The 16,647-nt window shown below is 34.8% G+C and overlaps 1 protein-coding gene across 3 annotated transcripts in view; it reads right to left on the bottom strand.

Annotated features, from left to right (window-relative positions):
- Positions 1–4,674: 4,674 nt before the first annotated feature.
- LMO3 (LIM domain only 3) overlaps positions 4,675–16,647 on the bottom strand; it is a 58,081-nt gene continuing 46,108 nt past the window's right edge. For 2 of the 3 annotated variants that reach the window (XM_057702462.1, XM_057702461.1), the window contains exon 5: positions 7,133–7,584. In XM_057702462.1, coding sequence (XP_057558445.1) covers positions 7,479–7,584 — 106 coding nt within the window. In that variant the 3' untranslated portion in view covers positions 7,133–7,478. Of the gene's footprint in view, positions 7,585–16,647 lie in introns of all 3 variants that reach the window. The other variant, XM_057702460.1, reaches the window with a different exon arrangement.

Below are 16,647 nucleotides of genomic sequence, written 5' to 3'. Positions count from 1 at the left end.
AGACTTTAAAAAGTTCCATTGATGTAAAAGAAAAGCATGATTATTTAATTCTTGGCCAACTGATGGCACTGGTTGAAATTTGAATCATTTAGGTCAGAGTAGCTCACTCTCGTGCCCCAACCAAGGTTCACACAGTCAAAAACACAGATCCTGTAACCTCAGATAGTTGAGACAAAATTCTTTAATTTTTAAAAGGAGTTACAGTATTAATGTAATATTATTGTAACCTTATTAATGTAACCTTAGAAAGACATGAAGCAAAATAAAGAAATATTAATTTATATTAATAATATATCTTACAACTTTAATTTTTTTAAAGAAATGTTGACTGTGAGAATTTCTGTCTGGTTTTAAAGAGTTGGAGTTTATTAGGTGGGATTTTATTGAAATGTTTAGAAGAATTTGACTAAGATTCTAATGAATGTTTAAATGGTTGGATCTGATTTATTAAATTTACAAGTGTTGGCTTATTAGCTGTTTAAATGGTGTACAAATGTTTAGAGAAATTGCATTTGTCAGAGTGGTATGTTTAATAAATTGAGCATTAAATAAAGGATAAATAGCAGTGAACATTATATTTTATGCACTAAAGTTTCTCAGGCAGAAAAAATTTAGAAATGCCTAAGAAGGTGCTACACACATGGAAGGTGCCCCATGATTTTTTTTTATGAAGTTTCCTGACTCTTTTCATGTAATTTTTTTTATCCCAGTTTAAATTTTTCTCCCATATTTTATTCTCACACATCAATAACTGCCTCAGATGTGGTTTCTGTGTGTTCACTGTACCCCTGCTACTGTTCATACTAAATTGAGGATACTCTAAGAATAATACAAGATTTATAAGTCAAGGTTAATTTTGAGACAACCTAGTAGCTCCACCAAACTTGGGCTGTGAGAGCTAGATGTTCTTAGGGATATTTTAGCAAGTCATGTTGAAATTAAGCTAAGGTCTCACTCAATTAAAAATTCTTGAGGCTTCCACTGTGCTTCCTAAGTTGAGGAACTGCACATTGTTTATGCAATTGTGTTTGACCACGTTCTTCTGTAATCATCACAGCTCTAAGCTCTTCAGATTAAGTGCTAATTATATATGAAAATACAAGAACGGTTGCAGGATGGAAATTCCCATTAGGATCACTTAATCTGGAATGATTTAGGTTCGAAAGGATCTCAGTACATGGAAGTGGCTGTGGTGATGGCAGCAAGCAGTTGAAGCAATGGAAAGAAGAAGGTCTCAGATTTTTCTGTGGTCATATGAGAATGCAGCTAATTGCATTTGACTCTGTATGTTAAGGATAGCTGCTTTGCCCACTATTGCTTCAACCTGCCATCGTAAATTTGAGACTAGAGAGTTCCTTAATTATTTGGCCATGAATCTGGACCAAGCATCCTCGATACTTTGTGTTTTTTTGACCAGTGAACACACAGTTTGACACAGATTGCTATTCTGACTTTCCATTTGCTGCATGTCATCTTGTGGAAGTAAATTATAAAATATCAAAGACAGGTAACACACTAATTTTATTATCTTGACTTCTGAGTGCAGTTTAGCCTCACCTCATCACAGCATGTTTATCCTGATGCAGAAAACTACAGGTTTCTACTCATACTCTCAAGTCTGTGTTGACTGCCTCTTGTTCCTGATACTGCTCTACTAGGGATCCTCTAGTCTTCTTGGTTTTGCAGCCTCAGATAAATTCCTTAAAGGTTGAAAGAAGGAGCTCCCAAATGGATTGCTTTTAGGAAAATACGATTACTCTTATCTCCAATTTTCATTTTTAAGGATGGCATTAACTCGATATGTTTGGAATTTTTGCTCAAGCACAGATTACTTCTAGTTTTTGGCTCTAGAGTCAGAACACTTATGTTTACATCTCACCATTTAGCTGTATGACCTTGGACAAGTTAAATCACCTCTCTTTACTTTTATTTAAAATCTGCAAAATGGGGGTTAATAGAACCTATGTTACAAGGGTGTTGTGGAAATTACCTGAGCAATGAAAAACCTCATACATGGTAAGTGTTCAGTAAGTGTTACCTGTTACTAGACACTACTGATGATGAGGAATAGGTTACATGTTACAAATGGACTGTTTTATTTTATGTGATTTAAAATCTTTTGCAGAAGTAGAGTTAAAAAAGATTTGGATAATCTATCACCTGAATGCCTCTTGCTCCCATTTTTCTTTGTACTGCATCCGTTAAATTTGGTATAGTTAACGACAACCACCTTGCCAATAAAGCCAAAATATTCTGCAATCTGCTCTGCTCTGCCAGTTTCATGAGTATTCAGCTCCTCAGCCCAGGATACCCATTGTGTAAAAAGTGCAATGAATTCCAGTTCACTTTTGATTGCAATGATCTGAACCAAACATGAAACCTAGTTGATCCAAGATGATTTGGGCTTTACAATGTTGTGCATTACGTGATCTGCACGCTCAAAACAGGAGTATCTTTGAATTTCCTTTTCAGAAAACAGAATTCTTTTAATTAACAACATTTTAAAAAATTTCAGTATGTGTAATTGTTAACACCTGCTATGCGTTGCCAACAGATGTTTCTTAGTTACCTAAGGGAACTGTTATAATTACTCTGTAAGCTTAGTGAAATGGCATTCACCAAGTTAGTTGGGAAACTTTAGTTGGTGACTTTGTATGTAATATTTGGCATTTCTTTTAGTCTTGTCCTCTGTCACTGACAGTTCCTACCCACCCACCCCAACCTGGCCCACCAAAGGCAAAAATGTCTTTTTTGGGGAGGGGGGAGGGGTTGTACCAAAATGTTTCAAAACTGGTCATGCACATTTCAGTCTTTGTGAAAAACTCTTGAAATTATGTGTATTCTAAAACATTGCAAAATTACCTTTCAAAGGTTTTCGCAGCTAATCCTTCTAACATTCAACATGGAAGTCTTACATCTTGATTAGAAATGTAAAAACGATACTTTTTGGAGAGGTAATACCCTTCCAATAGCTTGGCTTCAAAAGCAGCTACAGCAAAAATGAGATTTTTCTTGATTTTTTTCTGACCATTTATAAGGTTTTATAAGCAGTAGACGCTCAGAATTCTTCATTTATGATACCAATCACACAATTACCTACAGGCTTGTGTTAAATATGACACTAGTTTCAGCCAAATAAAGGGCGAGTTGCAAGCAATGAATAAAGAGAGGCAGCTCCATTTATGACGGCTGTTTCAACAGAGCGTTATTGTAATCACAGTGATCTGAGGGTGACTCATTAATTAATTGATGTTCCTTTTTATTATGTGCTATTGAGTTAAAGAGTAATTTGTGTGAGATAATTCTCTGAACACATTGATTACCTGAGATATTTTCTGGGGCTTTCATACCAATCACATGATGAAGAGGTAGAAGATGGTAGTCGCTTTTTTTTTTTAATAAATTTATTTATTTATTTTATTTGCTGTGTTGGGTCTTTTTTTTGCTGTGCGTGGGCTTCCTTTCTAGTTGCAGTGAGTGGGGGCTGCTCTTCGTTGTGGTGCACGGCCTCCTCATTGCCTTGGCTTCTCTTGTTGTGGAGCATGGGCTCTAGGCGCGTGGGCTTCAGTAGTTGCAGCACATGGGCTCAATAGTTGTGGCTCACGGGGTCTAAAGCGCAGGCTCCATAGTTGTGGCGCACGGGCTTAGTTGCTCCGCGGCATGCGGGATCTTCCTGGAGCAGGGATCGAACCCGTGTCCCCTGCATTGGCAGGCGGATTCTCAACCACTGCACCACCTAGGAAGCCCAGTATTCGCTTTTGTGTGCTCATTATTTGTAGGTTTGAGATGCGTACAAACCAGTGCAAAGACTCCCCCAAATTATCTGGCACACGAAGTATCCAAAGTCAGCCCCATAGGAGGCTGAGTGTTCAGGGCAAGGTACTCAGCAAATGTCATGTGAAATAATGGCTGTATCGAAGCTTTGATTTCTATTACCTTACATTGCATTAAAACCACATTTAGGAAATATCTGTAATGGCATTTTTAAGAAAAAGTAATAATCAAAGGGCTTTTGCTTAAATCGTATTCTACGTTAATGGCCTATTACAATAAACATGCAGGTTGTTTTTGCAGCTTAGTTAAGTGAACACTAAATATGTTTGACCTGTATCATTTCTATGGAATTGTTTAAGTGACTATCCAGAGAGTGGTTTGCCTAAAGTGATATTTATAAGGAAACCACTTATGCGTAGGGTGTGTTTCACTACAGACGTAATTTTCAGCACTCTGGTTCAGTGAAGGTGCATCTCTTCCTTGAAGATGTAGGATTTAGTTGAGGTTTTTGTTTGAATTCATTATGCAAGAATGAGGAAATTGGAAATTTAATCTGACAAGAGCAACACGGTTGCTTTCAGAAAGATCACTTAAAATTTGTATAAATGTACAAAATTATACCCAGCAATTGCTACCTTCATTTTTGACAGTTTTATTTTCCCCACAAAAGTAAATAGCAATAAACTACCTAGGTCGGAGATCCTAAGTAGAACATTTGGAGAAAGCATTTGAGGTACTCTGCTTATGATTTACCTTTTGAAAGTAAATGTCCTTACACACTTTTTTCCTTTTTCATAGTATGCTTTCTAGATATCATCTTAGATCTTGCCAATTAAGCACAATCAAATAGTGTAATACCCCTTTTAATAAAAACATAAATCCGAATATTAAAAAAATGAATGAAAGAATCCAGCAGATATTTATTAAGCAAGATGAAAGTGAAATTACAAACACAGGTCAGCTTTTAAACTCAGCCAGCACTCTGGTGGAGTGGCAGTGCCTGGCCCTTCATCATAGTAAGCCTATATGCGATGCATGTTAGAAAGGGAGCTTTCACGGCTTGAGAAATCAAAGCTCCATCAGAAGTGTCCTACTGGAGGCTTCAAGATAACAAGCTAAGTGACGACAGGGCCACACAACACAAAGAGAAAAGTTGACAATTCGGGGACTTTGAGTAGTCAAGACAATTAGCTTAGTACTTCAGGTCAAAAATGCTACTATTTGTGGGCAATTAGCTGTAAAATGGCCTATTTCTGTCTTGTTCCACCATTTTATGGAGATTAAAGATAATCTAAGGAGATTAAGGCCTTAATCTTTAATCCAGGTGAGTAATTTTGTTTGTAGTAAAAAGCATAAGAATTAATTCCCAAAGGATTAAGCAAAAGAAAAGGCAGAAAAAACCTTGTTTGGTCTTTGGGTGGCAGGGATAATTGAACAGCTTCAAGAAGCTGAGAGAAGTTTGTTCCCAATTTACAAGTATTTTGACATATTGATAAACATATGCAAAACCATTTAAATTTAAAAAAGATCATTTGCAAAAAGATACTGACAATTAAAATTTTACATCCACATGAATTTCAAACAACTCTTAATGGGGACTAGCAGGGCTGCTTTAGGAAAACCGCTTCTCACATATCTCCCCCACCTTCCTCCCATTTGTTCTGTTTGGTTTGGTTTTGCTTATGTACGTCTTTTCATGAAACAAATATACAGCTCAAGGGCTAAAATAATATCAATAGTCATTTTGTAGGCCCCAAACTGCTATTTTTGAAATTCTTTTCCGGGGGTATATCTCAAATTTGGAGGACACGTGACTTGAACACTCTTAACCATGAAGCATTTGTAAAAATACATATCATTCACTTTTCACAGAACCATTTTCTTAAAAATGAGAGGCAATATCCAGATTCACATGCATGTTCATAATAAAGCTTTGTTTGAAAACAACTCAAATCCATACCAGCATTATTTTCAGTTTAATATTTTGGCCCCAAATCAAGAATTCAGGTATCACATTTAATTTTCATCTGCAATGTATATTCGGCAGGACAAAGTATGTATGCAAGTAACACTGGGAAATATTGTTTCCTATACAAGTGATCAAGAAAAAGAAAAAAGAATAAAGAAAGCCCACAGCTCTAAAATTTGCTCTAGTAAAAAAAATGCTTCATTGTGCCTGTTGTGGAATTAGATTTGTTGAAAAGTAGTTCGAGTACAGGGCGCAGAAGCAAAGAAGCAAAGTGTGAGCAACCCAAGAGAAGAAAACACAGTCGCATCTTTATTTCCTTAATTGCAATTTAAATCATCAGTCTCCATAATTTTTGTTTCTAGAAAGCTTTCTTCTTTATCAGCTATCATGTAGGTAAGGGAATAATTTTTCACCTTTAAAAAATGGAATGACAGATTTCAGCCTAAGCGTGATAAATTCTGAGTAGGTAATTACTTAGAGAAAGCAATGAGAGTAAGACACATCAAACTTTTAAAGTGTTCGCTTTTGAACATTAAAATAAGTGGCAGGTAAATACAGAAAAATATATTATCACCAGTTCTCCACTTTTTATCATTCCCTTTGTTTCTCTTCTTCTAGAAGGTTCTGTGAGCACTATGTTGCTCTGATCGAAAGTGACCTCACTCCTCAAATATCATCATAGCTTCAATGTGCATTATCATGGTTTCAGTAGATTCGCACTCAAAACCTTTTAGTGCCAGAAAGGTATCAAGCCATAAAGTTATTATACCCTTACCTCTTATGGAGAGATCTGGGCAAAATTTGTACAAGAAATTTATCATTTTAAAATTATCTCATAATTGTGGAAACACTTTTTTAAAGTAACCCTTTGGAAAATTTTACATGCTACCCAAAGGCACTAGTTCACATAAGGGGTGAATGGCTGAAGGAAACAAAACAAAGCCATCAACTAGGTAAAGAGCACAAAAAAAGGATATTAAACGGATAACTGTTAAGCTTTAAAGTTATTCTAAAAATGGCACTTTTCACGTTGGTAAAAAATGAAAGTGCCTTGAAGATGAAATTTTTATGCATTTTTTTTAAAGCTGGTCTTCAACCCCCTGAAAATAGGGGGTTATAATGAGAACACTGATAGACTCTAAATCATAGTGACGATAATAGTGGATGTTGCTAAAATGCCTTGTGTCTTTCTTTTTCAGTATTTTTAATGTTGATAGACTTGCTTTATCTATACGTGTATCATTAGTAAGATTCGCTCTTCAATTCTTTACTAGAAAGTTACAGCTCATTTAAAATAGCTGGTAGATACAGAAAGCATAAATATACAGTAAGTTTAAACACTGATTGTACTAAATGCAACAATACAAAGAAGCAAACAGAACACAAATGGTAACACAATAAAACTGTATTACATTTGTGCTTCAAATATTACAATACATTATATACAATAGTCCAAAATAAACATCTCATGCCAAGTGACACAAAAAAACGAATTGCAAGCAAAAAAATCCAGCAATATGTACATTACTTTTTTCTTTAATAATAAACATTCAACTCTGAACTGGGGCAATTTCACTACATACGGATGCAGTCCGCCTTTTATTCCATATAACCATCCTGCTTTCCCATACCTACACTATTCAGTTGGTTCCTGTGTCAATTCTTATATACATGTGGAGCAAAAAAGATAAAAGAATGTAGTGCTTTGTATTCTTAATGGGGTAATGTTGATAGATCAGCGAACCTGGGGTGCATAGCCTTCTTTCATTAAACCTTCCTCGTAGTCCGTCTGGCAAAGGATCATGTTATTCTTTAGGAAAAACTTGTCTCCAACACAAAATCTGAAAATATGTCCAAAAATAAGATGGTTAAGACGACTTCACTCAGATCTACAGATATGAAGATTTCTTTTCCTAATCATCATTTCATATGATAATTCCCTGAGTTTGAAAGTTTGGCTTAGAAAGATGCCTTTATTGTCAAAATTAAACCATTCAGGTCATTTAATGAAATGCTACACACAAAATTTGAAATCCTACTTTTATAGATAAAAATCATAGAAGTACTGAGGAAAACACCTTGGGCAGCAAAGGTGATTTTTTTTTTAACCATATTGGAAAGGAAAAAAAAAAAAAGAACTGATCTATATTTATACACATTAAAAGAAAGAATGATAATATTTCACGGCAGTGATTATGGAAGCTTTCATCATTGCCCATTTACCCACTCTAAAAAAAAAAAAGTAAAAGGCATTAAAATGAATCAAATGATTAGAAAATAGCCCATTTTAGAGCTTCTCATTTAAAGCTTCCTTTTACTCTCTGTTATTAAAATGTGATTAAATTCTCGTAATGTGGAAGTGATCGTCCTGAAGTAAAAGTTATTTTAGCATCAGACTCAGATGCTGGGCCATGGTCCTTTGTTTGTGGCAAGTTCACCAACTATGAAATAGTAAATGTATTTCTTAGAGTATCTCCTATTAAACCAAAGGGAGTAACCTGATGAACTTCTTAATATTGATGTGATAAATAAACTAGTTTCCAGTAGCTAATTATGTGCTTTATTCTATAAAGCATTGTTTAATGTGCAAGATTGTAATGTTTTTAATAAGTGCTCTTTTTGTATAATTTCCCAGTGGTGACACTTTGGACACAATTAAGGTCAGAAATAAATGCTTGTGCTGTTTCCGGTACATTTAACAATAAAGTAACTCTGGGGAGATCTGTATATATTTTTAATTGTAACAACCTAACCTTCAAACAGCAGTGTCTGGTAAAGTTGACCCAGTAAAACTACTTGTAATTATACAAGTTGACCTCACCGACCTTTGATAGTGGTCTCTCTTTATCAGATAGTCAATTTCAAATGATGTTCAAGCAGAAATCTTAGTGGATAGATGAAATTGTGTCGTGAAAGCCACCCTTTAATGTTTTGTGAAGTTGAAGGTTTAAATGAGGAGCAGTTGGGCTGATTTACATTTGCAAAGATTGGAATGCTCGACAAACAGCGAACCTATTTATTTTCCAACTGGGTAGCTTTGGAAATTTATCCTTATTCTAGTTAAGTAGATAGAGGGGAAAATAGTGTAATAAAAAAAGTAGATTGAAAAGAATTAGCTTTCCTCTTAAAGGAAGATTGGTCTGTTTATTTGTGGAATTTACTTTTTTTCCCCAGGATTACTGCCTGCTGATGATGCTGATTGAAAGTACAGACTATGCCCTGATCCTGCAGTTGTTTGTGGGCAAAGCTATTGGATACAATGAACATTCAAGTTTGGACTTTAAGTATATCTTCTTTTTATTGTTGCAAACTATAAACTTGAAATATTGTGCTTAAAAAGTGGTGTTTGAATAAACCAGTTTTTTGTCGATTATCCTGATCATTAAGATATGTTGAATAAAAGGAAATATTTCTTCTGTTGGGCAGGCTTAAGTAGCCAAATTAGATACTTATCTTTTATAAGAGATTACACAAAATAACATGCAGAGTAATATATTTGATTACCATTCAAATTTTTCTCTTTATATTAATGTTGAAATTAATTTGAACTGACTAATAAGCTAATAATAAAATATCCATCAAAAATAAATAATTTTAGTAACATACTCTTGTGTTCCAGGTGATGTTATTGAATCTTTTTTTTTCTCCTAAAAACCAGCTAAACTGGAAGTACTTTTTCAACTCCATATTGTCTAAAATTTTGCTTTAATTTTTTAATAAGCCTCCAAATTCTATTCGGTATCAAACAAAAATATGGTTGTTGTTTTTGTTTATTTTGTTTTTGTTTTGTTTTTTGTTTATTTTTTCTTTTTTGTCATCCTTACCTTCAGAGGCCTAGAAATTTAGGCAATTTTTATTTGTAGATTAATAAAATCAGAGTAATTATAGTACCAAAAGCACTGAACCAAGCGCCTGGGGATTTGGTCTTGAGCCCTGTGGCTCTCACCTACCTAATGCAAGATACAGGGTGTATTTCATACTTTCTCAGAGTCAGTTCTCTGTGGGTAAGATAAAACAACTACATCACTGGATGGTAGGAATGTTAAAATAAGAAGTATATGAAAGGCAGAGAGACATTTGCAATGAACAGGGTTCAAAACCCAACCTTCCACTTACAATACTGAAAATGGAACTTCAGGATTTTTATGTTTAACATCAATGAGTTTTGTAAGTTGGCAATAAAGAGTAGAAATGTAGTATGTAACGCCTTCCCTCACAAATGTTTGGAATGTAGGTAATTAAATAAAGTACTTACCATGAGCTAAGGCTAAGCACGTATATACAGTGATTGCATTTATTCCTTAAATTCAACCAAGAGAGTAAATATTAACATTGTCTTTTTCAGATGAGAAACCCAACGCTTCCTCCCAGACTTTTTAAAACCTGCCCAAGCTTCCATAGCTAGAATGTGTACGGTAGAGGAAGGAAAAACATCCTGGTCTCTTTGGATTCAAGACCCATGCTTTTACTATTCACAATAGCTAAGACATGGAAACCTAAACATCCATCAACAGATGAATGGATAAAGATGATATGGTATGTACACACACACACACACACACACGCACTGGAATACTACTCCTCCTGAAAAAGAATGAAATAATGCCATTTGCAGCCACATGGATGGACCTAGAGATTATCATACTAAGTGAAGTCAAAAAGAGAAAGACAAATACCATATTATATCACTTACATTTGGAATCTAAAATATGACACAAATGAACTTATCTATGAAACAAAAACAGATGCACAGACATAAAGAACAGACTTGTGTTTCCAAGTGGGAGGGAGGGGGGAGGAAGGGATGGATTGGGAGTTTGGGGCTAGCAGATGCAAACTATTATATATAGGATGGATAAACAATAAGGTCCTACTGTATAGCACAGAGAACTATATTCAATATCCTGCGATAAACCATAATGGAAAAGAATATAAAAAAGAATGTATATATATGCATAACTGAATCACTCTGCTGTACAGCAGAAATTAACACAACATTGTAAATCAACTATACTTCAATTTTAAAAAGCAAATAAATGACTGAAAGCAATTTAAAAAAAAACTCATGCTTTTACCTGGAGGCAGTAAAGCATGAGGCTATGAAGTTACACAGGTCTTTTTGTATTATTACTTCTTTATATAACTTTTCAAAAGAAAGCCTATTATTCAATGAGATGTTCGTAATATAAATGGAATTCATCTAAAATATTCCTACCTGAAATATGTTGTGACTAATATGTTGTCAACTGGATAAAGTACCTTTTATGTGCATATTGATTTATACTTAAAGGTCAAAATGAAACAGAACATAGGTGAGGAATGTCACACACATAAAACTTAAAACAGCTTTGAAAGCTACGGTTAAGGGACTTCCCTGGTGGCACAGTGGTTAAGAATCTGCCTACCAATGCCCTGTTTCGGGAAGATCCCACATGCTGCAGAGCAACTAAGCCCGCGCGCCACAACTGCTGAGCCTGCGCTCTAGAGCCTGCAAGACACAACTATTGCGCTCACATGGAGCAACTACTGAAGCCCGTGCGCCTACAGCCTGTGCTCCGCAGCAAGAGAAGCCACTATGAGAAGCCCATGCACCACAACAAAGAGTAGTTCCCACTTGCTGCAACTAGAGAAAGCCCGTGTGCAGCAACGAAGACCCAACTCAGCCAATAAATAAATAAATAATAAATAAATTTATATTTAAAAAAAAGAAAGCTATGGTTAAGAGCAGATTATGATTGGTTTGCAATTAAGATTGGTATCTTTCTTTAAAATGTTCTATATATATATGTGAAGAAATTAGAGGAACAGCAATGAAGATATCAGATATCTAACAAAATGATCTATAATTGTGATTTTGTAAGAAAGACTAATTTCCAATGTTCTACAAGTCCTATGAGATTTAGCATTTGCAGAAAAATATGATAAAAAGAGTTATGGCCAGAGGATATTGTATATATATATCTTAATAGGTCAGGCTAAAATTCTTAAAAATAAACTGATAATCTTCCTTATAAGTTAATACTAATCGCTTGTGATATAGTCAGTTGGATTAATTCTGCCATCATTAAAAAATATATTAAGGTATAAAAAGATGCCAAATCAGATTATTAAACCATCTAAACAATGTTTTAGAATTAATCATAGACTTAATTTTCAGATATTTTGGACTAACTCTAGTTGAATATACATGGTCTTAGAGACTTGAAAAGTGCAGACAATAATTAAGAAATCATCCTTATAAAATATGGGGCTTAGAGTAGTTTTGAGCAGGTTATCAAATGCCTCTGCTAGGAAGTCTTCCTTTTTGACATCCTTTCTAAGAATGAAAATGTTAACTTAGTCATCTTATTTCCCTATGGTTAGTGACTGACAACTATAATTAATTTCCCTTTCAACAGCACTTTAAAAAGAAAGGGGATCCAGTCCATATTTCCAATGTCTCTACTGCCATATTCAGCATCCTCAGTTACTAAAAGATGGAGATTTTGATACTGTAATTTGTTTTCAGTAAGAAGTACAGGTTATGTACTCACTGCACACTTGTGAACAAATTTACTATCTTTTCCTAATGACAACCCAGTTGTCATTACATACTGCATTCCCAACAATCTTTTCTGTACCAGGTTGCACTACCCACACCCCAAATTCCGCTACAAATTATTTAGCATCTACCTTTCTTAAATCCACTAGATCTACTCCCATTTATACCCACTTGGTCAGAACTGTATAAGAATTTGCTCTCATTATTATTTGCTAACAATAATCTTCTCACCTTTGTTTAGCCAGGGATACTTCTCCCTTTTTCCATCTACTTAACTTCTAAAAATTCTTTTTTAAGGGAATATAGGAGTAGGGCAGTAAGCGGTACAAACTATTAGGTATAAGATAAGCTACACAGATATACTGTCCAACACGCGGAATATCACCAATATTTTATAACAACTATAAATGGAGTATAACCTTTAAAAACTGTGGGTCACTATATTGTACACCTGCAACATAATATTGTACAACAACTATACTTCAATCAATCAATGAATAAAAATTCTTTAGTTTCCATTCCCTCCATCAGTATTCCCTGATCCCGTCAACTCATTCTGATCTTTCCCAAAGCACTTATTTATTGGTGGATCATTTACTTTGGCATTTCAAATTTTCTCATGAATATATAATAGGTTTCCTACTCTGGGCAGCAGTGCTGGGGTAAATGACCATGAGTTAAATTTCTTTTGAACGCTCTGAAATACCACCATAACCTGTACTACCACTTGAAGTGGATGGTCCACAAATGTTGGTTACGAAACTTATCCGAGAGCTGAATAGCTTTAAAGAAGAAAGACTTTTTAAAAATATTTATTTATTTATCTCTTTTGGCTGTGCCGGGGCTTAGTTACCGCACGCAGGATCTTCACTGAGGCACGCATGTGGGATCTAGTTCCCCGACCAGGGATCGAACCCTGGCCCCCTGCATTGGGAGTGTGGAGTTTTACCCACTGGACCACCAGGGAAGTCCCAGAACAAAGATAATTTTTATGAAGAATTTAAATTTGGACTCATGTTGACTTTAGTTCACTTTACAATGTCCTCTCTCTATTTCCTACTCCTCCACATCCCTACCAAACTCCCCCCTCCCCCCCGCCCCAGTCTCTGAGCACGCTGAGCCACTTTTCATTTCCGGAACACATGACATGCTTTCACACCTCCATGCCTTGCCTGCTGCTCCATCTGCCTGGAGAACCCTTTCCTCACTGCACCCAGGCTTCCTCACCTCCCCCATCCCCCACCAGATGCACATCCTACATCCTAGCCAGTCCTAGGGAGGCCTTTAAGACGCAGCACATCAACACTTTGATGCTTTCTTAAGACTTCAAGAAGGACAAACCTCTCTTCCCTCAGTATAGATCTGTTTAGCATCGATTACACTCTTCTCTTCTGTGAGTCTTTGATGTCCTGTCTCTCCCTATGCTCTGAATACCCCTAAGAGAGAAACTAGATTTTATTCACCTGTTTCCACAGAGCCTAGCACAGTGCTTTTTTTTCTTTAGTGTTATACAGTTCTACATATTTGAGGCAATTTCATTACAAACAAGCTTTTTTCCCTTCTCTTATAAAACTGCCATTTTAGTTTTCTAGAATTTTCTAAGAGGGGTGCTTACTCATCTTTAAGAAATTAACCTATTACTCAAGAGTTTTCCAATTCTGAGTGAGAGTCATCATACAAGATGTTTAAAATAACCTTCCTCTGGTCCTTTCAAAATAGATAAAGTTTTAGATTTTAATTCAGGATACACATTTTTAGATGCACCTTTTTAAAAAGGACAGAGAATATGAACCATCCTGAAAGTTCATTGTTACTACCATCTTTTTTAAACATTCAGAAATGCTTTAGATCTTAATGACACCGTGATTTAAAAGTTAAGATGAAGCGATTTGCTAAATAAAATTCATAAGCATTTATAATATCACAATTTCAGGTGTCAAGAAAGTTTGCTTAAGGGAAAGTGCCTATAAATTACCTATTGGACTCATGTGTCACTTGAGAAGGTGCACTACTAAGACAATGATTTGGCTACTATGAGTAGAGGCTCCTGTGGCAGATGGCTTTATTGGAGAGATTTCCCCAGCAGCCGTCAAAGGATAAGCTAAGTCTCCTATATTGAAAACCTTTTGGATTCAGAGTAACAAAATTTGTCTGCTTTGCTTGACTGATGAAGATTAGCTGACTTCTTGCATTAAAGAAGTTTGTCTTGTAGGGACAGAAGTGACAAGACAATAACTAAGTGCTAATTGTGCATAGCCAGCACTAAAGATATGCAGTCCCATTATGGCATGTAATAAATGAAGCACACAGAGAAATATATTAGGTACTTTAATAATGATACTAGAACAGTATTTTGCAGCAATAAGAAAGTGAACAGTTTTAGAGTCAAAATTTAGGAGTGTTTGTCTTCCTTGACTGAGTTCCACTGAGGAGATAGACTTAATTGTGAATGCAACTTTTTATTTCAATGGTGAAATAAATTTGATATATGATTTGTAAATAGCATTAACAACCTGCAATTACTTTGCATCATAATAGGCTGGGTTTAGCACTTGAATGATGTTTTAATTTTCTGTGTAGAACATGGATAAAATAGGTAAGCCTGCCCTAATAGAAAACTGGACAAAAAGAATAAACAGGCAGTTCCCTAACAGAAGAAATATCAAAGGGCCACTGGTAATCAAATAAATGCTAATTAAAAATGATGAGATACCATCTTTCATCCCTCAAGGTGACAAGGATTTCTTTTAAAATAATAATTTGCAGTGTTAGAACTTATGTGAGGGAATGCATTGTGTTTTCATTTCATTTCATGCTGGTGTGAGAATAATTGGTATAAGTTTTCTGGCGAGCATTTTGGAAATATATAATGTAAGCCTTTAAACTGCTTTATGCTTTGTCTAATTAACTATGTTCCTGTGAATTTAGCCTGACACAGATTTAAGTATTTGTTTATAAAGTCTGTGTTAGGTTGATAATACCGATAATATAAAAACTTGAAGAAACAACCTACACATCTGATGATAGAAGACTGATTTAACAGTATATGAAGATCTATCCATAGAACTGAATACAAGAAATCTTAAAATATCATAAAAGAGTTTTTAAAGGCAGGTTAAAAGGCACACTATATTAATGAAAAAGTTCGAGTAACAGACTTTAGGATTCTTTCTTCATTACTTTCCTTTAAGATGCTTAAATGTGGGTATAATATAAAGTATATGCTATATATCATCTGTCATATCTGCACAGAAAAATGTATGGCTAGCCACATACTAAAACATTAAAATAATTTCTTTTAGAATAGTGAGACATGGGACAATGTTATTCTTTATCCCTTTCTATTTTCCAGATTTTCCACTATAAATATGTAACATATAAGTAGAAGAGCAGTAAATGTTATTGTTGCATAACAATAACTCTATTGTTAGTAAATGCCACTAGTGGACCAATGTGGTAAGTAAACAAAAACATTCTAAATTTACTACTAATATGCCTTTAAAACATATACATATATAGGCTCATGCATATTAATGAGTCTGTAAGGATGTGTGGAGTTTGTGTTTTTGTATTCATATCCTTACAATGAAAACTATATGCATTTGCCAATTATTTTTGGCTAAGTGTCACCACAGACTGAATCAACCTACTTTGATTCCAAACATCTATTGGGAAGACTCAAGATGTTGCAAGACGACTTGTTGAATTATTTCCTAGGTAAATTATACATTGTGAGGTATACTAGGCCACATTCTGAACATCTATATTTAGCAGGAGATATCTTGTGTAAAAACCAAGTTAGTGAAATATTATATGGTAAAAGTAAATTATAAATATCAAAGTAAAAGAACTAATTTTTGAGAAACTATTGTGTTCCTGGTACTTATAAATTTTTTCATTTAATTTTCAAAATCTGCAGGATAGGCGTTAATGTCTCCATTTTAAGGATAGGTATGCAAACCAAACTCAGAGAAATTAAGAAACACACTCGAGACTGCACAGCTAGTATATGGTAGAGCTGGAATTTGAATCTAGTTCTCACTGTAAACATCATATTCTTTCTATTACTCCACAGCGCCTCATGAGAGATACTGCATTTAACAGTAAAATAGGGCCAATTACAGTAACTGAGAACTTGAAAAAACTAATATTTACTGAATATTTACTATGTTCAGGTGTTTTCACACCTGTGCTGAATTTATTTTCATTAAAATCCAACAAATGCAGTCATTTTTGAAATGTATTTTTAATGATATGTATATTTTAATATTCTAATAGTCTCTGCATTTATTACATAAAACAGGTATCGTAGTATATAGCTCATACAAGAATTAAAAGCTATACTTTTCACTTTGGAAAATCG

The sequence above is a fragment of the Hippopotamus amphibius genome, chromosome 12, assembly GCF_030028045.1.
Source record: "Hippopotamus amphibius kiboko isolate mHipAmp2 chromosome 12, mHipAmp2.hap2, whole genome shotgun sequence".
Taxonomy (NCBI): Eukaryota; Metazoa; Chordata; class Mammalia; order Artiodactyla; family Hippopotamidae; genus Hippopotamus; species Hippopotamus amphibius.
The sequence above is the reverse complement of the archived record's forward strand: the minus strand, read 5'-3'. Positions and strand labels throughout refer to the sequence as shown.